Source organism: Mauremys mutica, chromosome 11 (assembly GCF_020497125.1).
Source record: "Mauremys mutica isolate MM-2020 ecotype Southern chromosome 11, ASM2049712v1, whole genome shotgun sequence".
NCBI lineage: Eukaryota > Metazoa > Chordata > Testudines > Geoemydidae > Mauremys > Mauremys mutica.
The window spans coordinates 63,847,435-63,873,256 of record NC_059082.1 but is presented as its reverse complement, the minus strand read 5'-3'; the positions used below and the strand labels follow the sequence as shown (position 1 = coordinate 63,873,256).

At 42.1% G+C, this 25,822-nt stretch overlaps 1 protein-coding gene across 1 annotated transcript in view; it reads left to right on the top strand.

Annotated features, from left to right (window-relative positions):
* Positions 1–25,822, top strand: part of LOC123344118 — a 169,940-nt gene that overhangs the window by 102,686 nt on the left and 41,432 nt on the right. Inside the window, exons 40-49 of the mRNA XM_044979917.1 lie at positions 266–495; positions 3,752–3,829; positions 7,764–8,120; positions 8,739–9,095; positions 10,183–10,533; positions 14,666–14,797; positions 15,595–15,744; positions 16,562–16,678; positions 23,129–23,302; positions 24,105–24,312. Coding sequence (XP_044835852.1) covers positions 266–495; positions 3,752–3,829; positions 7,764–8,120; positions 8,739–9,095; positions 10,183–10,533; positions 14,666–14,797; positions 15,595–15,744; positions 16,562–16,678; positions 23,129–23,302; positions 24,105–24,312 — 2,154 coding nt within the window. The remainder of the gene's footprint in view (positions 1–265; positions 496–3,751; positions 3,830–7,763; positions 8,121–8,738; positions 9,096–10,182; positions 10,534–14,665; positions 14,798–15,594; positions 15,745–16,561; positions 16,679–23,128; positions 23,303–24,104; positions 24,313–25,822) is intronic.

Here is a 25,822-nt window from a genome sequence, read left to right as displayed (position 1 = left end):
ATTTACCCTTGTTAATCCTGTAACGCTATAGGGGGTTTCATTTCCATCAGTCTATATTGTGAATACATAATAGAAGCTGCAACTCACTGATCTATAGTAATGTTAGAAAAAGCTAGGCTATTATTATAAAATGTGATAGAAACTATCGATTTCTCTGTTTATAACATTTTATAGATAATTGCCACTCAGTGGTACTGAAAATTCCTTGAATGCTTCTTGCAGCATTGTGTATCATTTGTTCTGATTTGGCTCTATTTGTCAATAGGATTTCCTATAGATGGCACTATCACTGCCATGTACGACCATGTCATTGCCAACCACACTGTTACTATGGCCTTACAGAGTGGCAGCGAAAGGATTGCTGCTGCATTTGGAGTTGAGAGACTGTCCTTAGGAGATTCTAAGTCCCAACTAACTGCAAGTTTGAAGCACAATATCACAAAGCTAAAGAAACACGGGATCCCTTTTACTGTAGAAGGTGTCTGCTATTACCAGGTAAGAAGACAAGTATCGGGGGGTAGCCATGTTAGTTTGTATCCACAAAAACAACAAGGAGTCCGGTGGTACCTTAAAGACTAACAGATTTCTTTGGGCATAAGCTTTCGTGGGTAAAAAACCCACTTCTTCAGATGCATGGAGTGAAAATTACAGATGCAGGCATTATATAATGATACATGAAGAGAAGGGAGTTACCTCACAAGATACAACGGAATTTGCTCCAGTCCTTTAGACAGAGACAAACGCCTACAAGATCTTTATCAAACATTCTTAAAACTACAATACCCCCCTGGGGAAGTGAGGAAACAGATTGACAGAGCGAGATGGGTACCCAGAAATCACCTACTACAGGACAGGCCCAACAAGGAAAATAACAGAACACCACTGGCCATCACGTACAACCCCCAGCTAAAACCTCTCCAGCACATCAACAACGATCTACAACCTATCCTGGAAAACGATCCCTCACTCTCACAGATCTTGGGAGACAGGCCAGTCCTTGCTTACAGACAGCTCCCCAACCTGAAGCAAATACTCACCAGCAACTACACACCACACCACAGAAACACTAACCCAGGAACCAATCCCTGCAGCAAACCTTGTTGCCTACTCTGTCCCCGTGTCTACTGTAGCGACACCATCAGAGGACCCAACCACATCAGCCACACCATCAAGGGCTTATTCACCTGCACATCTACTAATGTGATATATGCCATCACGTGCCAGCAATGCCCCTCTGCCATGTACATTGGCCAAACCAGACAGTCCCTACGTAAAAGAATAAATGGACACAAATCGGACATCAGGAATGGTAACGTACAAAAGCCAGTAGGAGAACACTTCAGTCTCGCTGGACATTCTATAACAGATTTAAAAGTGGCTATACATGAACAAAAAAAACTTCAGAAAGATTTCAAAGAGAAACAGCAGAACTAAAATTCATTTGCAAATTTAACACCATTAATTTGGGCTTGAATGGGGACTGGGAGTGGCTGGCTCATTACAAAAGCAGCTTTACCTCTCCTGGAATTGACACCTCCTCATCTATTATTAGGAGTGGAGTACATCCACCCTGATCAAATTGGCCCTGTCAACACTGGTTCTCCACTTGTGAGGTAACTCCCTTCTCTTCATGTGTCATTATATAATGCCTGCATCTGTAATTCACTCCATGCATCTGAAAAAGTGATTTTTTTTTTTACCCACAAAAGCTTATGTCCAGGTAAGAAGAGTGATTGATTAGTTCAGTCTCAGGCAAAACAATGTGAAACAATTGTAGATTGTTCCTGTGGGCTGTTAATCAAATGCTGCGTTTCACTCCAGAGGTAGCTGCATTTAGTGGTGGCAGAGTAGATCCCTACACATGTGTTTTCTGAATTGCAGTATTGAAGAAAGATTTCTGCACAGCTTTTAGTCATACTTTACATCAATCATCTCAAATATGGACTGGATTTAAACTAAATAAACTATGTTAAATTCTGGATTTAAGTTAGTAGCTTGTTGTACAAGAGCAGAATCTTGTCCATTTGTATAGCCTGATTGCACAGAAAAATGAAGCAGGTAGGCAGAGCTGCTGTCAGGAGAGTGCCCACAAACCAAAGTATTACGGATGGATCTAACACTGCTGTAACCAACCTTGACAATTTTGCTTTCATGTCTGTTCTAAAGAGATAAACTTCACATCCCTTTCCTTCCAAGCTGTTGATCAACATGGGCTTTCCCTCTTCTGTGTTATTTCCTACTCTGGTGTTGTGGTTAAGCACAAGCCATAGACTTTCTGTGCAAGGAACACTAGTAAAATTAATGAAGTCCCCTGCTCCAGATGACTCTGTGCAATTGCTCTTTCAGTTACTGGTACTATCGTTGTAATCGGCCAGGCTGTCGGGATCTGGTCCTTCACGGTACTGAATGCTCTCCACTCGTATTGGGATCCAAAGGAGCTGAGGGAGTTGCACCTTGCAGGATTTAGCCTTACATGAAGATTCTATCTTGGAGACAAGCCAGGCAGAGCAAGCCTGTGCAGTGTCCCTTTGATTATGATTCTGAACGGTGCTCTCATTTTAAGAGGCTGTTGTCTTCACAGCCTGTGGAAATAACTTCTCCATGTTTGCTAGCTGCTACTATTTTGTTGCTGTTTGGTTTTTCTCACAGTTTGGTTTCTCTTCTGGTTAGAACTTCAGCAAGAGAGTAGCTGCCGGGGTAACAACCAGGGTGGAGAAGGAACACTTCAATGTGGGAGTGGAGAAGAAAAGCACCAGCAGTACTGTGGAAATTGCCCTTTCATTCCACCATGACCTGGGAGGACTGCTTAACATTGTCCCACCAGTGGTACAGGTTAGTAGAAAAATCCTTGCCTGGGGTATATGCGATATATCTCACTGCCCTTCATGCTCTGTTTCTCAGGTTTAAATCTTGTAAAGAAGAGAGCTAGTGGGTCAAAACGGGGAGACTTTTTTCCCAAACCAAGACCAGCATGAAAAGACTGAACATCATTCAAAATCCCATTGTTCTTTTAAGCACTGCAGGACATATGGGACTAATTTTTCAAAGCAAGACAAAATGGTTGAACCCACCAAAATGCAAAATGCAGACCCATTAGCACATTTACATCATTATCAGCTAACCAGGTGCCTAGTAACTCATGTTCTAATATGTGATTTTACAGATGAGGCAGGCTTGGTTTTTGTGGGTCCAGCTGTTATTACTGTTCATTATTGAGATTTGCAGTAATGGCCAGAAGATGGTAGGCACTGTGCAGACACAGTTCCTGCCCCATAAGGTTACAATCTATATCACTTGAAAATGTGTTCCATGGTACAGCAGGTGGCATTAAACACATTCATATTTATTCTGGTGATAATTACGTTAACTATGTCATTTTCATTTTAAAGGTAGGAAATTCCGCAATACCGTGGCAAACTCAAATTCACAGTGTGGCCAATAGATTTTTATTTTTTTTTAAGAATGGATCTCACTCTATGTTCAGTAAATAAACTTTGCCTGCTGTTTGAGAACGTTCTCCTCTCTCCTGTAAATGTTCTAGTCAGTTTAAAGACAAGCTTTAGCCTCAGAGCTGACCTGCTACTTACCTATTTGAGCCAGTCCTATCGTTCTCAACTCAGGCTGGTATTTTTGTCTCCTTATTCTTTCTCCTAAAAAGCAATCTCTTCACTTACTCATTTAACTATCTGCTCACTGTTTAGTCTGATTTACTCTTATTTTTTATTAATATGTTATGCTGATATGCCTGCAGGTCAATTGCAGTGGAGAATCTACCACTAATCAGCTTTCTGGTCATTGCAGTGGAGAGGTTGCCAGCTGTTTATCTGAGGTACAAGTTTTGTTCTCAGAACTCTGCCACCAACAATGTACTGTTTTAAGGCCTAATTCCCATAGAGTAAGCATCGGAGGTTGTTGTAGGCGCAGAAATGGGTCTGAGTTAACAGGAGGTTTTGTACACACTTTCAAGTATCTTCACTCCTTTAATAGCACCAGGGAGATGCAGGTCAAAGCACTTGTTAAACAAAAACTGGACATGCACATGTCAATGTTCAGTCTTGCCACAGGGAGATTAATTCTGAGTTAGAAGCATCAACACAATTTATATTCCAGTGAAAAAAATAGGAGTACTTGTGGCACCTTAGAGACTAACAAATTTATTTGAGCATAAGCTTTCGTGGGCTACAGCCCACTGAAGTAGCCCACGAAAGCTTATGCTCAAATAAATTTGTTAGTCTCTAAGGTGCCACAAGTACCCCTGTTCTTTTTGCGGATACAGACTAACACGGCTGCTACTCTGAAACCTATATTCCAGTGGTATACGTTTGCATCCTTGGTACATCCATACACACCTACTTTAAAGCCCATAGCGGAGGCAGGGGGTTTACAGATCAGATAGGTGCAGTTTCAGAGGTGCTATCTGAGCATCAGTCAACAGACAAGTTGCATGATTTAAAATCAAAACTCAGTGCAAGTGGTTGTACCTGGGAAAAAGTCCAGTGGCATCATGAAACATAGGGAGCATGCAAAAGCAAAAGAATCTCATTGATGTTGTTGGGTGAAGTCCAAAAAACCAACCGTCTCTGTAAACTAGAAGTGGAAAGGACTAAAAACTACTTCAACATGAGCAGAGCTCTTCTGTTATTGAGCAACCAACCTGGAATAAGTTGGACCTAGGAGCAAAAGTGGGGGGAGTGAAAGAGAATGTCTGCCTCAGAGAAAATACAAATTGCTGAATTTACTGATTGTATTGGTCCAATAAAGTGTCTGTGTCTTTGTCAAATCACAAGATTATAAACCTTAAAAACATATCAGTTTGTTACCCTTTTTACCTTTCCCCACTTCTATTCTGAGCTGGATCAGAATCAGTAATTTTTCCCCCCAGCAGTGGTCCTTGGACCAATGATAAAAGAGGAAGTTTTAAGTCTCATGTAAGAGGACTCCTCTCATTGTTTGGATTACCCCAAATTCCCTGTTCATCCCTTTTTATGCCATGAACATTTATGAAAAAAGCAAAGAACCTAATGAAACTGACTGTAGTGTGAACTGCTCTTCAGTGTTATCGAACACTGTTCTTCATCCCTTTCCCACCCCACAGAGAAGGCACATGACAGGAGGAGATCAATCCTAGAAAGAGACTATAATAGCTCAAGAGAGCCTAATGTGCGTGTGTGAAGTGCTGTAATTGGATTTCCAGCAGTGTTGTTCAGATAAGAAACCTCTGCCATTCTGAGCAGGGCAGGAGATTCAAAGGAAGGTTCTCTTTCATTGACACTACCACTTAGCTGGTTTATCAACACATTGATTATGACACTGCCAATTATCACTCCCTGGTAAAAGTGCTGTGGCTACTTACAAAAGGTAGCAGAGAGAAGCTTTTGGTGTACTAGGGAAGAGATTAGGGTGAGAGAGAGGAAGTGAGTCTGAGTATCTATACAACACTGAAACTGATCAGATGAAAAAGCTGCTAAAGGCTGTACTGAAAGAATGCCTGGTGTTCCAGCACTGTTCTCAGTCACACAAAGGCATTCAGTCCTTTCATTGCTGTTGAGAAAGACAACAGAATGAAAATTTGCAAAATGACAGTGCATTGCCCTTACATGCATGGTGAAGCCATCAGAACACAAAAAGAACAGGAGTACTTGTGGCACCCTAGGCCTGGTCTACACTGGTGGGGGCGTGGATCGATCTAAGATACGCAACTTCAGCTACAAGAATAGCGTAGCTGAAGTTGATGTATCTCAGGCCATAGCTACACTTGCAAATTTGCAGCGCTGCAGCAGGGTGTGAAAACACACCCTCTCCAGCGCTGCAAATTGCGGCGCTGCAAAGCGCCAGTGTGGTCAAAGCCCCAGCGCGTGGCTCCCAGCGCTGTACGTTATTCCCCACAGGAAGGTGGAGTACGGACAGCGCTGGGAGAGCTCTCTCCCAGCGCTGGCGCTTTGACTACACTTAGGGCTTCAAAGCGCTGCCGCGGTAGCGCTTTGAAGTGCAAGTGTAGCCATAGCCTTAGATCGACTTAGAATCACTTACTTCACGTCCTCGCGGCGCGGGATCGACAGCTGCTGCTTCCCTGTTAACTTTGCTTCCGCCTCTCGTCGAGCTGGAGTTCAGCAATCTACGGGAGAGCGATCGGGGATTGATTTATTGTGTCTACATTACACACGATAAATTGATCCCCAGTAGATCGATCACTACCTGCCAATCCGGTGGGTAGTGTAGACGTACCCTTAGAGACTAACAAATTTATTTGAGCATAAGCTTTTGTGGGCTACAGCCCACTTCATTGGATGCGTAGAATGGAATATGAATTCAATGAAGTGGGCTGTAGCCCACGAAAGCTTATGCTCAAATAAATTTGTTAGTCTGTAAGGTGCCACAAGTACTCCTGTTCTTTTTGTGGATACAGACTAACACAGCTGCTACTCTGAAACCTGTCATCAGAACACAAGTTACTGTTTGAGTTCATGACACAACATGTGTTTGCAACAGAGGTATATAGTCGTATGATCATGGCAGTAAGCAATATCCATTAGCAAAGATTTATTTTTATTTTGTGTCCTGCCTGGCCTTTTCACCTATTAGCTTCTCCTGCACATCCACACCCCTAATGTGATCACTCTGAAAATGAAGTTTTACATTTGGTCATTTAGGGATGGTTAACAATCAGATGTTAAAGCCAAAGAACCACAGAGAGGGACTGTTTATGGTTCTCCCTCCAAATCAACATGTACATTTTTTATACTACATAAAATCAAGGGTTGCGGAAATAGGACTATTTTTTTAAAAAAAAGCAAAACTGAAAGAGACCTTTTAGTTACTGAATCTTTGGATGGTCATGATGATGTACTGTAACTGGGCTGGGGTTTGACAAATCATGTATTTGTTGTATAACGATAGCAGTTGTTTAGTTTAGACCAGTTATTTCAATGGTGGCAGCAAGTTCAAAGAGACAGATACCAAATATGCCCAAAGTTTTTCATCTGAACACATTAGCCAAGATGAACAGAGTAGATATTGTTCTGATATAGCTCTGTTGCCAGTGCAATTCACAGTGTTTGAATTTTCTCGTACAATCTCTATTTTTTTTTCCTATTTGGTAGTTTGCTTGGTAAGACACCTGCAAATTTGAACAGTTTTGGAAAGACATTCCTTATATTCTAACACTTTCTGAACATTTAATTAAAAATATGCTTACAGCAAGCAATTTGTACAGGATATTAAAGTTGGCATCAGAAGGGGAGAGATGCCTATGGCTAACAGAGGCTCCCACTTATGCTCATAGGGCACAACAGACAAATATAGTTTAAGTCTAACCTAACTTATGTGCATCTAATCCCCACTAACACTGGGCAAATTCTCATTGAAGTCAATAGGAAACTGACCCTGTTTGAGGTCAGAATTCAGCCTGTTGGTTGCAGCTAGCCATATCAAGCTCCCCAAATTGCTAGAGCTAACTCCAGTCTGATTTTATTAGTAGTATGAAGAAAGTGAGGGGAAAACTCAGTATAAAGACTCTGGGCCAGATTCTCTACTTGTGTAGTCATTTATATCTGTGCAAAGTGGGTAGGAAATGCTACCAGATGAGAATTATTCACTCACATGATGCCAGCTAGCATTTTACATCCTGTTAGAACAAATATAAATGACTACATGATGTGCACTGAGGTGCAGAATTGGGCCCTGTTTCTCCAAGGAGCCATTTTAAAACAACATGCAGGGTAACATGGCAACTAAATTGGCAATACAGTTCTTCTCTATTTTAGACACCAGCAAGAATTTCACTTAATGGGTCAGTGTTCACCAGCAACTCTACGGCCAACTTCACTGGATATGTTTCTTCCGATGACGCCTTCATCCGCTTGCACCTCCATGCCACCTGTGGCCTCCAACACAGTGTGGAGATTGGCTTCAAGCATTCCTTGCCTCAGCTTCAGTCTCTGGGCATAGCCAAAGAGAACCAACTGAAGATGTCAGCGGTCAGAGGAGACATGTATAAGGGCCTGCTGGATATTGTCCTTGGACAGTGCACTTTCAAAGCAGATGGAGAAGTGAGACCAGCAAGCAACGAAACAGATATAGAATGGATAGTTACTCTGATGAATACGTGTGCCACCCTTCAGGTAATTATCCAATTTGCTTTTCTATAAAGTGTTTTAACCTTTATGTTTCAAGTTCTGAGTGGGCACAGAGAACTACCTCCATATTTAAAACCCTCTGCCACTCTTACTCCTGGAGTAAGAAGCTACTCAATGGAAGGGTGGCAGAACCTTGCCCTCTAGGTGGAGGAGACAGGGTTGGTTATCAAATGTGTCCTGCAGTAGCAGCAAATTAGTGTTTGCAGAGACAGATGTTTTAAAGTTGAGAGCTTGGAGTAATACAGTGACAGATGTAACTGTCATTGCCATAAAATAATGTTTAATCCCAACTTTATAATTAAAAGAACTCCTTCCCCCTAGACTCTAATAAAATCATATCTTTTCTGTCTAGAATTAGGATTTTGGAAATTTACTTTTCCTCTCCAGTATTTATTACAGAGTTTTTCTCATTGCATTGCTTATTCCTGAGGCCATTTCTGATTCCTCTGTAGAACAGACTGCCTTAAATGGTCCCATCCCTGGGCTTGTTGGACCAGAAAGGAGAAATGCCTTGTAATCAAATAGAATCAGATTAATAGGACAGTTGCTTCTACAAGAATATGTGGCTTATTTTTTTGACACAACTTTTCTCTTCTGTCACAGAAGGTGGGATTACCTCAGACTCTAGTCACTGGGGGCTCGTTCATTGTCAACACCTGCAATATTAGTTTAACAATCAACCTCCAGTGCGATGGCAAAACAGCTGATGTGCAAATAAATAGCTCCTGTGGACACAAACACGCTTTCCAAGGAATGTTGAGGCACTTGGTCCCCCAGCTCAGTGACATAGGGCTGCCTGCTGAAAACTCCATCCTACTTTCTGCAACTAAAGGATCCACCATTGAAGGCATTTTGTCGCTACAGGCTGGTGAATGCAAGCTCAAGGCTAGAGGAGATCTACAGACCCAGAATAAAACTGAATGGACACTGAAGACAGAAATAGAATGTCAGCTTCTGCAGGTAGACAGGGTGGCTTTTACAAGAGATTCTGGATCAGTAAAGTAAGGACTAATGGGGATTTAGCTAGAGTATGCTATGGGTGGCTTGCACAAGCCTCTCTGTGTTGCTTTGCAAGCAGATCTCAGTCTTCAACTACAACACTGGATTGAGGCACTGGAAATTGCACAGATCTCTGATGTTGACAGATATCCCCTACAGAATAGAACTAGATGAAAATTATTGCCCGTTGTCACTATGGCAAGGTTTGAACGCCATGCTCCAGTAGAGGTTGTCAAAAGTTTTTTTGTTTCTTTCAAAAGAGTTCAGGATTTTTTTCCATTGAAACCGAAAATATTGAAATTTTGGGGTTTTCCTTTGTATCCCCACTGAATGTATTAGAGGATGATTCCCAGGGCTTTTTGTGGGTTGTTTCTAATTATTCATTTTTTTGCCATTAATTTTTCCAACATGAACTTCTTTTTAAAAGGCTATGTGGTGTCAAAGGGAAAAAAGGCAGAAAATTGCTACCATTCACTGTGCTGCCTTCAGAGATGGAAAGAGGAAAAACTAAAATTCAAAATATTAACATTTTAAAATATTTTTCCTGAAAACTTTTCCCAAAAAAAATTCCGTTTTGAACCATGAAAACCATGCAGAAGCAGCTTTGGAATTTCTATTGGTTTTGCAAAATTGTTTTTCCATTTTTTCCATCAGGTTGCATAGAATCCCACTTGAAAAAACTTGTTACCTGTTTTTATGCAGATGAGTGTATTCTCAAAATTCCAAATGGTTCTGGACTGAATTAAACAAGGGATGGTCAATAAACTTTCCTAGACTGAGGAACTAGGAAGTTTGGATTTTTGTAATTTAAAGACTTTATACTATCTGTAAAGAAGTTGTCAATTCTAGGGGCCAAACCCCAAAGCCCTTTTTCAGTCTGGCTGCAGTGGCAGTTTTGCCTGAGTAAATGGCTCCATAAAGACTTCAGGTTTTGTGTCTGATTTTTTTTAATGTGACCATTTCATGTCCCATCAGCTGATGGGGGAAAAAAGTAAATCCAAATCTCAAAGTGGATTTATAATCCAAAAGGATATTTGTCTCTTGATAGGATCTCAATATCCCGGTTCAGTCGCAGCTCATTGGATCTATTCAGAGGGATGGCCGCCAAGCAGAACTTCTCTGTACCCTCAAAACAGGTGGCAAGTCTGCCCATCTGAAAGTGAGAACAGAGTGCCAGCCAAAGGTCACGGTGGAAATTGAATTCAGGCATGAACTGCCTCAGCTGAAGGAAATACCAGGAGAAAACAAGTTGTCCATCATGGCAGGAAAAGAGTTAAAATATAGTATTGACATAGAACTGAAATCAGGCACTTGTGAACTTCAAGCCATTGGGGACCTTCAAGTGGAAAACAAACTTCAGTGGAAAATACTTATGGAGAACAAATGCAAAACAATGCAGGTACTGCCTGGCGTAAAAAAGATAACTGCTTTTACTTGTTACCAGCTGCAGCTAGTTCTAACACAGGGCTCAGTACAGGATTAGCTAATGATGTCAGTGGGAGCAGAGCCAGGACTTTGCTATAAAGAAATTTAGATGATGCTAATGTACCAAAAATGAATCCTGTAGGGACTCCAGGCTCCTTTCTAAATATATAAAAAATAATGTTCCACTCTTGCAGCCAAAAACACTGTAGCAATACTATCACAAGACTCAGGGCCAAATTCTGCCCTGACTTACACCCCAAAGTGAATGGATTTGTATAATTTGGTCCATACTGTTTGTGGATATTTACTTTAAAATACCTTGGTATTTACTTTGTAAGGGGCAACAGTAAAATCACCTCAGGTGCTGATCTTCAGAAGTACTGAGTACTCACATTGGCTTCAGCTGGAGTTGTGGTTGCTCAGCAGTGCACTGCTAAAAAAAAATGTCCCAAACTGTATAAAAAATATCCAAACCACCCGCGGAGACAAAATGTAAATAAGATTTTAATCAGATAATTTCAAGCTATGGAAATTTCCATGCATCTTTATAGAAAATTGAGATTGCTAATGGACTGATTAAAAAAACCCTGGTTGCTTAGAAATCACAGACTTGAAAAGTCAGTATTTATCAATAGTTGCCACATACTGTAGTGTTAGAAATGAGTGATTTAAAGGGCTGGTTGAAAAACTAAAAAATCCATGTATAATTTCCCCCCCAAAAATGTTTGATTGGTTCTGGTTTGAACTGCACCATGATCTCTCCCCGATCTGTCCATGGGCACTCCTTCCAAGTGACAGGCCTCTACTTGCATTTCTCCCAGAATAGAACCCATAGCTCACCTCACTTTAGACTGGATCACAAGCTACAACTCCCCCTGTTTCACAAACTGTATTTAATCAAATGGCACAGCTATGTTTGGGTCCAACTACCATATAGAATCCTCTCTGGAAGTTTGTGACTAGTATGAAATGCAGTGACACTGGACAGCTTCATCAAAAACAAGTATGATTTATTTGTCCATAGAAACTTAGCTAGCAGAGAGAAACAGAGTTAAAACAAACAAACAAAAAATTGCCCCCGACTCCAAGGCAGTCTGCATGGAGGGTTGGCAGGAAACCAGGCAGTTTTTAAAACCTGGCAGGCAGGGCCCTGTCAAGATTGTGCCTGGTTTCTGGAGGAACTTTGTCCGAAAGACTCTGAAAAACATTTGAACTTCGACAAATGGGTAAATTATGCTGAAAACATCTTGGCCAGTTCTCTGATCACCTCCCTTCTAAGGAAACATGTAATTTTTAATTGTTGATAGCCCTTTGATTGATCTCTTAGTTCCCAGCACTGCACTGGCTGGAGCCTGGAAGTACGCAATTGTCTGGTAATTGCCCCAAAAGTGTCTGTTGGGAAGTTATATGTCTAGATCCATTGTGTTTCTTTCCTGCTTGTTTTTCCAACCACCCCCTATTAAGCTAGGTTAATATATTCATATAGGAAAATTTAAGAAGCCCATATAGTAATACAGTTAATTTGCCTCACTGACCAGGTCACACACAGTATTCATAAAATTATTATAGATCAGTATTCTTAGATTATTACATAGCAGCTCCATATCCACTACAGTTTGTTTGAAAGTTTTCAAAAATGTTTTGGGGGAGGGAGTGAGGTTGGAAATTATAGCAAAGTTTCTGGAAATTGAAATTTTCCTTTTTTCCACTGTAAAAAAATGAAGTTTTGGGGGACGCAAGGAGGAAAATCTGAAAATTCAAGGAGAGGTGTTGGGGGAGAGCAAAAAAGTTTGATTTTTTTTAAATAAGCCATTTTTTTTCAACAAAAAATTTCTTTTGCTGAAAAATTTTCAAGCAATTCTGGTTACTTCCATATCTGAGTACATGAAACTATTGTGGTGTCTCACATATCATAGTGTGGTATGTACCAACCAGTACTATGTTTCTAAGCAAATGTGTTTCTGGCAGGATGATAAAACAAGGGTGCTGTGGCTGTCACAGCAGAAAAGAATCAGGAAGCAAATATCCCAGTAGTATCAGCCAGTTAATTCATTTGTATTTTATTTTTTGTAAGAATTCTTCATGTGTGTCATTCAGAGGTAAAACCCTAAATCTGTCGAGATTTATTGCAATCATATACTGTGCCTGCTACTCTCACCTTTAGCTTATTAGTCAATAAATGCAATAGGTTTCCATTTATTTTGTAATTAATCACTGCTTGAGGGACTGTCATTCTATGAACCTTCACAGTGTGGCCATTACTTGGAGAAAATGAACATGAGCAGATATTTAGCCCTAAAAAATTATATCTTCTCCACAACGGTTTATCATCAGTGGTCACTTCTGACCTTAAGTCTATGAATCTATGAATCAGGTAAGGATGCCTAAGCAGCACTATAACATTTTTCTCTCCCTAGTGGGAAGTTCCATCCCTGTATATACATAAATATTCTTTTTTTAGTACCCTGTATAATTGTGCAGTTGTGGACCCTACTCTGGGCTTAGTGGTCCTAGTCATTATGCAGCACCTTTTCATTTGGAGAATGTCTGTTGCTTTGGAATAGTTTTTAAAAGCAGAATAACTTAAAGAACAATATCGGTTCTTATTCCAGTCAACTTCGTATGAAGGAAATCAGTGCAACTACCAGTAAATATGGGGCCTAATCCTGCATTATTAAACTCAGTGGAAATGTTTCTATTAATTAAACAGACACAGAATTAAGCCCATAGTACAAATAGGCTCTTCACGTTGGGTGACATTTACCCCACTGCATTACTTGTAGTCAAACTAAATAGACTCTGTCCAGGGACCTAAACAGGGGATTGGAGGGGATAGAAGCAACCCCCATAACCTATGGGTGCAGCTCCATAGCATGTCTGCTGCCCCTATTCCAATCCTTGACCTTCAGTGGAAGTTACAACTCTGTATAGGTCCTAATTTTGGAGTTTGTGGCCACAGGATCCATGTAATTGCAGTCAGTAACTGCAATGACCTTGCCTCACCCCTGGCCTATTTCTAAACCATCCTACATCAAAAGGGCAACGTGGAGCTGGCAAGGAGCCAAGCTTTGCCATCCACACGGGTATGTCTGTTCACTACATAGCTATCCATGCCTTTATTAGTGGTACCTGCAGCATTGGTGACCACCACCCACCGTGTACAAAATGAAAATTGAACAATGATTTTTGTACTATGCAGCTGCAGTGACAAAGACCCACCCCATCTCTTCAGGTAGGATTGCTCACAAAAAGAGAGCTCAGGGGCAAGCTGACACCTCTCCTGGGCAGAAGAAATGAGGGGCAAAAAGGGGTAGGGGAGAGAAGAGAAATGTCCACCTCTTAAAAACCCCAGAGGCCTGACTCTTCATTGCTCCAACACTTTGTTAGCCATATACACCTGTGTGAAGTGAATGCAAAACACTGCCACTCCGGACTTGGCAGTACCTTACTGTCCTGCGCCATGTGGATACATTTACACCTGTGTGCTAAGAGAATCAGACTCCTAGTAAAAATGGCAGCTAAGCTAAGTGATAGACAGCACAGTCCTTTATGGAAAATCCTATTGCAATCTTACATTTTTGTACCATGAGCCTAGATCCCATAGACCACAGTGCTTCCAGGTAGGTAGGAGATGGAACGAAAAGGAGAAGAGGTGAAGGTGGAAAGTTTTGAAAATGTGTTATCACTGAATGGGGTCAGATTTACCAGGACACTCTGGCCACTTTGGACCCTCTGCAATGCAAAGCAGCCATAAACTTGACTTCACTGAATTTATGGCTGCATTATGTCACAACACTGAATCTGACATACAGTAGTCAAGAGAGGTTTCCACATTATCTTGTGCCCTATTTATGCGATACCACGTATTAAAATATAAGCAAACATTTTAAAATAGGCAGGAGGAAGAAGCAATATATACGCTCTCTTTACTGTTTATAAAAGGTTTCTGATATTTACCATGCACTATACAATCATGCTGTCTGATTTACTAGTCTTCCAGCCAGATGCCACACAGTCCACTTATTAAGGGGGGAAAAAGTTACATAAATGTAAAAGATGCTACAGCAAATCATTTTCAGGCGGATTGTTTATTTTATTTATTGCAGGAGCTTGGAACACCAATAAAAATTGATGGATCAGGCTACATCCTGATAGATAGAATGAACCTAGATTCACAAATGCTAATAATTGTCGATGAAAGTACATTACAGGGCCTTCTTATACTAAAAGCCACTAACGTAAGTATCATGCTGATTATTGGAATGAGTGTGGGGTGAAGTGTAACTCATACTTGCAAACTGCTATTTTATTACTAGGAAAAACAGGTAGAGAAACTGCAATTTTGTCTTTGATCAATTGTTAAGTAATGGACAAATATATAGTTTGAGGCAACATTAAAGTCCAGCATGTGATTTAGGTAATTGAACAGTTCACTGCTATAATGTACAGTAAGTCAAATGCTACGAATAATATAATACAGCCCACCTCAAGTTTCTTAATTACTTGTTTATGTTCCTTGAAGAGTTATTTGTTTTCATATTGTGCTATTATGGCTTTTATTATATTTGGACAGTAAATACCATGCTCAATACAATGATACAGAAGCTAACATCAGACAAGATGCAATATATCTCCTCCTACTATAATACCATTTAATAGTCATAAAAGTCTATAGCGGTGCACATAATAGAAGAAATAAAAGGTTTCTGATTAATCAAGTGAACTCTGTGTTTAACAGTGCAACTCGAAAGGGCAGTGGCTAGTTCAATCGTCTTCTATTTCTTTCTTCAATTACACAATAAAATTATGGCGGTTGTAGCTTTTCTTGTTGTCAGATATTGCTAGATAGAAGAGTACAAATAGTGTAATGCTATTAACTTCAATACAATTATGTCTAATTTACACCAGTGTGTGAGGACCTAGACTCACTGAGTTGTCCTTTGAGCTGTGTATAAACCACAAGGGCTAGGCTCTTTTACACACACTCAGAAGAATATCATATTTTAAACCTCTGTGTGTGTTAAATTGTTAACAGGACAAACAAGAGCTGGATGCCCAGATAACTCATAATATCCAAGGAGCCACTGATCTTGGCATTCCTGCAAGAACATTAGTGGATGTGACTTCAGAAAAAAATGGTGACCTCTATAAAAGATTCATTCAGTTTAGCGTGGACGGCAAACAAGTAAGTGTCTCCACATACCTATTGTTCAGAGTAAAGGTTAGAAACATGGAGCTGATTTAGCGACCATTATTTTTTTCATTTTGAATAGGTGACAGAGGGAGCCTTGTTAGAACTATGGATGATGCATTAAAAGATATACTATGCCTGGGCTCTTTCATGGCCTTACAAGCTACACTTAAAGAAGGCTTGAAAATCATTGCAGCACAGACACATCCCCACTCAGGAATAGCATGAGAGCATTCACGAGACTACTGTGACTCACCTTGGATATTTATCCATATTCTTAAATAGAAAGTCTAACTAATTAAGAGCCTGATCTAAAGCCCATTAAGTCAATGGGAGTTTTTTCATTGACTCTAGTGGGCTTTAAATCGGGCCTAGGGCCCCCAAACCAATGTCCTTTACATTTATGGAAAGATTCTCATAGATTTCACTGAGTGCTGGATTGGGCCCTAACCTACTGAGTTGCCCAATCCCCAATATATTTTTTTCAATCTTTCAAACTGCACAATCTCTTACAACAATGCATTTGATGTCAGGAATGACCCAGGATGCCTATCTCCAAAAGTGTAGCAAAACTGTTCATTTTTTAAGTCTTTTCTTTGTGCCATCACTATTACATTCCCTCCAGTTTTTGGAAAAACAACAAGTATGACCAAACCCACATTCTATTTATAACGTAAACAAGTGTTACGATATCCATTATGAAATGTTTTCCCTAATGCAGTAGAAATGATGGTTTTCATTGGTCACTATGCAGTCTATACTGGAGATGCACTACATACAAGTGATAACATATTTTGTGCTGTCAAAACAGATTACAGAAGAATTGAGCTTTATTCGGAAGCTGGACCATGTGTCTATTAACTACAAGCTCACACATAACATAGAGGCGCTGAAGGCACTGAGAATAGAAGACAGGATTGAGTTGCAGGTATGTTGTCCTTTGGTTTGTATGGTAACAAAAGTGGCACACATCCAGACAATAACCAGGCTATGAAGGAAGCAAAATGAATACAACAGAACTGTAATGGCAAAGAAAGGAGGATTGTAGATGTTACTGTGTGCGGCACCTACGACATATGAAAAAAATAGGACTCATTATTGATAGAACATGATGAATGCTTCTCCATCTTGATGTACTGCTCTTATTCTCTCCTTCTTATGTTTTTATGACTGTATTATCCCTTCTGGAGGAAACAACAACACTGGAGATGTCAGAGCAGCTGTACAATACTGCTTTATTTAACATCCCAGTTCAACAAAGTTAAATTAGCATGAGTAGCAATTTGGTACCACAAACAAATAGGCCCCAGTAGCTGCAGGTAGCATAGATTGTTCCCAATATTTTAGCTGTTTAATCTTATGTTTGGTAACTTGGCTTTTTCCTGCCTCCATATTAAAGGATCTGAGATTATCTCTTTCCCTCCATCCCACCAACTCATCTTCCTTTCTATTTCTATAATCACTCCCAGGCTACTGTTTCTTCCTTAGTTTCTGTCCCAAACAGCTGCCATGCTGCTCTTGAGAACCTTCTCTGCCTTTAATCCATCTGTCCTAGAGAACAGCTATTGTTCCTGTCCTCCAAAACCTAATTTTGAGCCTTCTGCTATTTCCCACACTTGGACACTACCTCATGAGCACACATGTTGTAATCCCAGCACTGATCACAAAGTGTGCAAAGTTTTAATGGTTATTTGTTGTACCAGTTGTGACATTTAATGTACTAGGACATTTGTAGTCTGTATACAAATATACCTCGCAATCTTCAAACCTGCCAGTGTGTGACACAAGCCAGTTGACTGTGTGAAAAATGGCCAGACACTTGGGTTTTGCATGTCATGCCATAATGGGCAGATTGTAAATCTGTTGCTGCTTCTTTGAGTGCTGCCCCTGTAGGTGCTCCACTTCATGTGTCAGAGCGTCCCGGCACCATCAATCAGAGATTTACGGTATCAGTGTTGTGTGTGCACGGTAGATATCTTGTGGTGCCGCTGGTGCCACGTCTAGCGTGCACATGACCTGACCCCTCCAGTTTCTTATCAACCATCCTTGGCTGAAGACAGGGCTCTGGGGCAGTGTTCACCACTCTTCCCATACCTTTAGAACTAGTAGTTTAAATAGTTAATGAGTTAGAAAATCATAGTTAGTGTTAGTGTTAGTTTTATTTAATTCTTTTTACTTTACTTCTCCCTATTTTACCCTCCCCGTAGTTTCCCCGCACCGGGGTCGGTTAACCATCAGAGATGCCTGGCTCCCCAGGCTTTAAGTGATGCAGCTCTTGCATTGAAGCAATGCCTGTTTCTGACGGGCAGTCGTGTGTAAGAGGTCTCAGGGAGGCACGTATACCACAAAAATGCATCCACTGTAGCCAGGGGTGGCTCTACCTTTTTTGCCGCCCCAAGCACAACAGTCAGGCTGCCTTCGGCGGCTTGCCTGCGGGAGGCCTCCGGTCCCATGGCTTCAGCATACCCACCACTGAATTGCCGCCGAATCCGCGGGGCCGCCGAATCCGCGGGACCGGCGGACCTCCCGCAGGCAAGCCACTGAAGGCTGCCTGACTGCCGCCCTCGCAGGGTCCGCCAGGATGCCCCCCGCAGCTTGCCGCTCAAGGCACACGCTTGGAGTACTGGTGCCTGGAGCCGCCGCTGACTGTAGCAACCTGAAGGTGAGAGCCTGGCGCGACTGGGCTCTCTGCCTCAAAATGATCTTGAGGAAGAAATCTCTCCAACCTTAGATGGACCCGCAGACCACCTCTCCAGGCATACCCCCCTCAGGGACAGGAAACATGTCTTCCTCTAAAAGACAGAGGAAGAGGGCACAGACCTCTCCGCAGAGAGCACTGCAGAAACAACGGCGGTCTCCTGCCAGGTTAGTACCCTCAATGCCGACACATGCTTGAGTCGTACCTCTGGCACCGCCGAGTCCCGAGCAAAGGAGATGGAGTTGAGGCACAGATGAAGACATGCCTCCTCCATGGCACTGACCTCACCTGTGAGGGACTTGATACAGAGTGTCTCCTCTGGCAACATGCCGCCTCCTCCTCCTCTGGCACCAACATCACAGTTGGCACCAGTAGAGAAAGCTAAATCAGCACCGACCACACTGATTAAACTGCCACAACACCTGATGGCACCAATGAGAGCACCCCCATTGGCACTGATGGTATGGGCAACTGAAATGCCACAGAATCTGCTGCAACAGAGAGCCTTGGCTATCTCTTCGGCAACACGGTCTCCTTTGCTCAGTACCGAGGGTTCCCTGAATGTTATAGCGGGGATCCCCAGACTTCTCAGGTAGCTTTACATTTGTCTAGTGAAGATGATGATGATCATCCAATTTCCCGGTGCAAGTGCTGAAGGAACCAACTAGGGGCAGAGCTCTTTTTGACCTGCTTCTCACAAACAGAGAAGAATTAGCAGGGGAAGCAAAAGTGGATGGGAATCTGGGAGGCAGTGACCATGAGATGGTCGAGTTCAGGATTCATATACAAGGAAGAAAGGAGAGCAGCAGAATATGGACCCTGGACTTTGATGCCCTCAGGGAACTGATGGGCACGTTCCCCTGGAAGAATAACATGAAGGGGAAAGGAGTCCAGAAGAGCTGGCTGTATTTTAAATAATCCTTATTGAGGTTGCAGGCACAAACCATCCCGATGTATAGAAAGAATAGTAAATATGGCAGATGACCAGCTTGGCTTAACAGTGAAATCCTTGCTGATCTTAAACACAAAAAAGAAGCTTACAAGAAGTGGAAGATTGGACAAATGACCAGGGAGGAGTATAAAAATATTGCTCAGGCATGCAGGACTGAAATCAGGAAGGCCAACTCACACTTGGAGTTGCAGCTAGCAAGGGATGTTAAGAGTAACAAGAAGGGTTTCTTCAGGTATGTTAGCAACAAGAAGAAAGTCAAGGACAGTGTGGGCCCCTTACTGAATGAGGGAGGCAATCTAGTGACAGAGGATGTGGAAAAAGATAATGTACTCAATACTTTTTTTGTCCCTGTCTTCACGAACAAGGTCAGTTCCCAGCCTACTGCACTGGGAAGCACAGCATGGGGAGGAGGTGACCAGCTCTATATGGAGAAAGAAGTGGTTCAGGACTATTTAGAAAAGCTGGATGAGCACGAGTCCATGGGACCATATGCGCTGCATCCGAGGGTGCTAAAGGAGTTGGCCATTATCTTTGAAAACTCATGGCAATAAGGGGAGGTCCCAGATGACTGGAAAAAGGCTAATGTAGTGCCCATCTTTAAAAAAGGGAAGAAGGAGGATCCGAGGAACTACAGGCCAGTCAACCTCACCTCAGTCCCTGGAAAAATCATGGAGCAGGTCCTCAAGGAATCAATTTTGAAGCACTCAGAGGAGAGGAAAGTGATCAGGAACAGTCAGCATGGATTCACCAAGGGCAAGTCATGCCTGACTAACCTAATTGCCTTCTATGACAAGATAACTGGCTCTGTGGATGAGGTGAAAGCAGTGGCGTGTTATTCCTTGTCTTTAGCATTGCTTTTGATACAGTCTCCCACAGTATTCTTGGCAGCAAGTTAAAGAAGTATGGGTTGGATGAATGATCTAGCCAGCTTTCTATCTACCTTATAATCCATCAGGCTCAATGGGTAGTGATCAATGGCTCCATGTCTAGTTGGCAGCCGGTATCAAGTGGAGTGCCCCAAGGGTTGGTCCTGGTGCCAGTTTTGTTCAATATCTTCATTAATGATCTGGAGAATGGCGTGGATTGCACCCTCAGCAAGTTTGCAGATGACGCTAAACTGGGAGGAGTGGTAGATACACTGGAGGGTAGGGATAGCATACAGAGGGACCTAGACAAATTATGGAATTGGGCCAAAAGAAATCTGATGAGGTTCAGCAAGGACAAGTGCAGAGTCCTGCACTTAGGATGGAAGAATCCCATGAACTCCTACAGACTAGGGACTGAGTGGCTAGGCAGCAGTTCTGCAGAAAAGGACTTAGGGGTTACAGTGGACGAGAAGGTGGATATAAGTCAACGGTGTGCTTTTGTTGCCAAGAAGGCTAACAGCATTTTGGGCTGTATAAGTAGGAACATTGCCAGCTGATCGAGGGACGTGATCATTCCCCTCTATTCGGCATTGGTGAGGCCTCGTCTGGAGGACTGTGTCCAGTTTTGGGCCCCACACTACAAGAAGGATGTGGAAAGAATTGGAAAGAGTCCAGCGGAGGGCAACAAAAATGATTAGGGGGCTGGAGCACATGACTTATGAGGAGAGGCTGAGGGAACTGGGATTATTTGGTCTGCAGAAGAGAAGAATGAGGGAAGATTTGATAGCTGCTTTCAACTACCTGAAAGGGGGTTCCAAAGAGGATGGATCTAGACTGTTCTCAGTGGTAGCAGATGATAAGACAAGGAGTAACGGTCTCAAGTTGCAGTGGGGGAGGTTTAGGTTGGATATTAGGAAAATCTTTTTGACTAGGAGGGTGGTGAAGCACTGGAATGGTTTACCTAGGGAGGTGGTGGAATCTTCTTCCTTAGAGATTTTTAAGGTTAGGCTTGACAAAGCCCTGGCTGGGATGATTTAGTTTGGGATTGGTCCTGCTTTCAGCAGGGGGTTGGACTAGATGACTCCTGAGGTGCCTTCCAACCCTGATATTCTATGATCATGTGCAGGGGCCAGGCACATTTTCACCACACCACTCATCATCAATGGGGGGACGGATAGCTCAGTGGTTTGAGCATTGGCCTGCTAAACCCAGGGTTGTGAGTTCAATCCTTGAGGGGGCCACTTAGGGATCTAGGGCAAAAATTGGTCCTGCTAGTGAAGGCAGGGGGCTGGACTTGATGACTTTTCAAGGTCCCTTCCAGTTCTAGGAGATTGGTATATCTCCAGTTATTATTTTTTTTTCTTTTTTTGGGGGGGGGGAGGGATAACACCACAGCTGCATGGAAGAGGTTAGGGTAAAAGCTTACGAATAAATGTCTGGGTTAAATTGGAGAGATATGAAAAAAAGTGCGGCTTTTGAAATATCTCCAACTACTCTTCTGCAGTAAAGCAGCCTGATGGGAGGACAGTGTGCCACAGAAATACTTGGGAAACGTGGCTTTGAAGCTTGACATTTATTTGCAGAACACCAGGTTCCCTCAGAGGGTTTGGAAGTAAATGGAGAGAACCACATGCCCTGTTTATGGGGTAGGAAGCAGAAGCTGAAAACAGTTTAACGCTTCCTCCCAATAGTAGCTCGATCATCGCAGACACCCAATAAAAGTTTGTCTGGTACTACTGGCTTTTTAACCTAGACAGGCAAATGAAAGGTATGCTGTTCATTTATAATACGCTACGTCTCTGGAAAATAGAATTTAATTTTCTGTTTGTAAATGTCACACCTTATGCTTTTAAAAAATTCATAATGTACTAATTAATGAACAATAATTGCAATTAGTTGTCCTGGCCTCACTATGGTAATACCCTTCTATGTAGTAATATGACATGTACATAATGCCTTTCCCCTCAAAGCGCATCACCCATTATACACAAGGATCCATCTCCAAATTAAGGCCACCTCTGGATTGAAAAACAACTTGTTTAACAGCATGTAGCAACGCAGCATTTTAGAATGGGAAGAGAGAACAGCTGATGGAATTGAAAATGCAGGAGAAATTTATTTCCTTATTTATTTTTTAAAATTTCTTTCACACAGTAGGTCTCTGGGCACATGCACAGACATTTGCAAAGCAATACAGAAATGTTTGGATAAACGTCAATGCAGGGTTTCAATGCTGATTCTGTTAATTAAGCTGAAAGGAACAAGGGAAGTAAAGGGGCCACCTCAGGCAAGACTGGCTTTGCCTTACACCCTGAGATTTGGGCTCTGTCACAGAGAAAATGAATTCCAGAACCTAGGGCCCTCCACTGTCCCAGCACCTGGGCAATCAGTGACTAAGAATGAGGATGTGTGAGCTGAATTCCCCTGTTGTGTTGTTGCACAAGGAGAGAGGCAAACTCTCAAGTAGCAGGGCCTCAAACCTGCTAGGGCTTTATAAATCAATGTCAATACTACCTTGAATTGCACCTGAGAGCAAACAGAGAAACAGGGCACCACGTGTTTAACAACACTGAACAGAAAAACCAGGGAGAAGAAACAAACCATCTGGACATGATGGAGGCTGGGAACACTGAGGTAACCAGAATGTAATTACCCAAATTGGAATTTCATGCTAAACACCAAAGTTAACTTTCCCTTTCTAAAAGTGTCATGTGATCCTTAATGACCCACAAGCTCCTGGGACTTCTCTTTTATACCTCATCTCAAAGATCCATCCTGAACTGAAAAGGGAATCCTGACTAATGAGAGCTCTAACTTTTGTAAACTCACCCTTTTTCATATCGTTGACATTATCACACACAGGCTACCATTGACCTGAACGATAGCAAGAGTTTCAGTATCAAAACACTCTATGGTTCTTACCTGATGGTTCTGGGAGGACAAATCCAAAAGACTGAGGCAAGAACTGACTTGACTGGGAATTTCCAGCACAATTGGCCATGGCTGACACAACTTGGAGTCTCAGAGTTGATCCAGGTATTTTTCATTTTAAAATAGTTTGATGAACTAACACGGCTACCCCTCTGATATTTGATGAGTTGTTATTTATTATTTGTAATCCAGTAGCACCAAGGAGCTCCAGGCATGGACCAGAACCCTGCTGCGCTAGGCACTGTGCACACACACAACATAAAGATGGTATCTGCCCTCAAAAGTTTATAATCTAAGGAAGGCCAAAATATGAGCCTTAAGGATGAATTTGCTGGTTTGTGAACCAATCTGTTCCATTTTGATCATTGATAGTATAGTGCATACGATGATCAGGAATTTAAAATGCAATGCAAGTCCTGAAGAAATAGATTTTCAGAGCATTGCATTGCTCAGTGAGAGACAGCTCCCATGATTTTAATGGGAATTGTGTACTTCACAGGGAAATATTTTCTTAAATGTCCCCTCATGGAATTAGGAGAAAAATCCTCCTGTCTTCTAAACTTCGTGTGCGTGTGTGCGCACACGTCAAGGGTTTATTGTATAATCTTAGTTATATTTTCATCTTTTTATGGGATAAGCTGTAACTTAAGCAATATGACACATAAAATTGATTCCTACAATTGATTAAACTTAAGTTAAATGGCAGTTCATTCCAATGGATCTATTTGATACTAGAAATATTAAGAGATAATGAATGAATGGGTTAAAGCTCTGCTATTTATGGGTCAATTTTAGTAACAATTATAGATAAGTCACTTTTCCTTCTGATGTCCTTGTCTGAAAAGGAACAGGCCAGGATATTGTTTTTGAATATCTGTTTTCAGTACTTATACATATCTTTTGTCAGATGGTTGTATCCCTTCAAAGATTAAATTCCACTCAAGAGAGACGTATGCAAATTATGGCTGGACAAACATCAGTCATGTACACAGTTAACTCTCGTCACGTTGGCCAGCAAATGGAAATTTTCTGCCAAAGTGTACATAACAGTGAGGCACTACTGACATTTGGCTACCCTAAGGCGACCAATCTGACTCTTGTCTTACAGAAACTAGGTAGGATGCTGTTTTTTTGTAGTCTTTTTATGCAACAGGACTTTGTGTTTGTTATTACTGTTTGTGTAATTATTTGCAAGTTGATTTGCTGTGTGCCACCAATACTGTCTAAAAAGTCACAGTATTTCCTTTCTCCAGTAAAAATGGTAGCACTTAAAAATGTGTATGTCATGAGATGAGTTAGATCTATTATTTTTTGTATTCCAGTTGAGGTCAGGGCCCCATTGTGCTAGATGCTGTGCAAACACAATGCAAAACACCAGTCTCTACCCCAAAAGCTCACGATTGATAAAGTGTGGGAGAAAGGTCAGCATTATTGCTGTGTTATAGATGGGGAAATGAGGGGCACAGAGGGAAAATAACTTGCCAAGGTCACACCGAGAATCTGTGGCAGCGCTGGGCATTGAACCCACATCTCCTGAGTCCCAGGTCAGAGCCTTAACCCCAAGAGGGCACTCTCTCTACCACAAATTGCTTCAGGTATAATTTTGTCTTCAGCTTCCAGCCAGCTTTTATGGGCTATTTTAGCTACCTATGCTGAAAACAATTCAGCAGTTCTGGAATCATTAATGCCCTGAAAGATGAGTGTCTAGGTTTTTTTTAGGCAGTCAAACTATTGCACACATGTCTCCATCACATACATTCTTTCCCTTTATGTAACAATGAGAAGAATTGAGATACAAGGCAAACATTGACCAATTAATGATCAACCTGGTTAATGGCCCGCCCATCGTCATATGTTGCATACCCCGCCTTTCGCCCCCCAAAAAAACAACAACAACCAGATCCACCAAACACCACTTGCAGCATGAAATTCTCCCTACATCCCCAAAATAGCAGTGCATCCAATAGTGATAAGATTTCCATTTGGGGTTTAGTAGGAGGGCCCTGACCACAGGAAACCAATGCAGTTCTGCTGTATGCAGGTGGGAGGGTAGGATTAGGAGCCCCCACACAGGGTGCAGAAACCAACCACTGTGTGCAGCAGCAGAGCATGGGTCCAAAGGGATTTACAGTGCAGGGTTTATTTGTCAATAGGGATGACAGGGACTCCGTTGGAGCACACATTGCTGCAGTCTGGCAACAGAGCGTAGGTGGAGGGAAAAGTTCTTTCCCTCAAGCCCATATGGAACTCCTGAGCACACAGCCCAGTTATTCAGGCCATACACCATCACTAACATTTGCCTCATAATGCTTAGATAAAATGAAAGGGCCGTTGACACTAATAGCATGTGCTGGTTCCTACTCATCTCCCCCCACCTTTCTTTCCATGGGGATCCGGGTCTCCCTCGGGCAAGGAGTCTCCCACTCTCTTGCTCACATAGCCAGTGCTGCTAGGAGTCGAATTCTTGGCAGACTCCCCTGTGCTCTGCTGTACAGGAACAGATTTCCTTTGTGCCAGGTTGCCAACACCATTTCTGGTGTTGCCCCATATCTGGACAGAGGCGTGGCCAGGCCAAATTTGAGTTGCGTTGCAACCCTGTGTGCCAGGTACCACTGCATTGGAGTG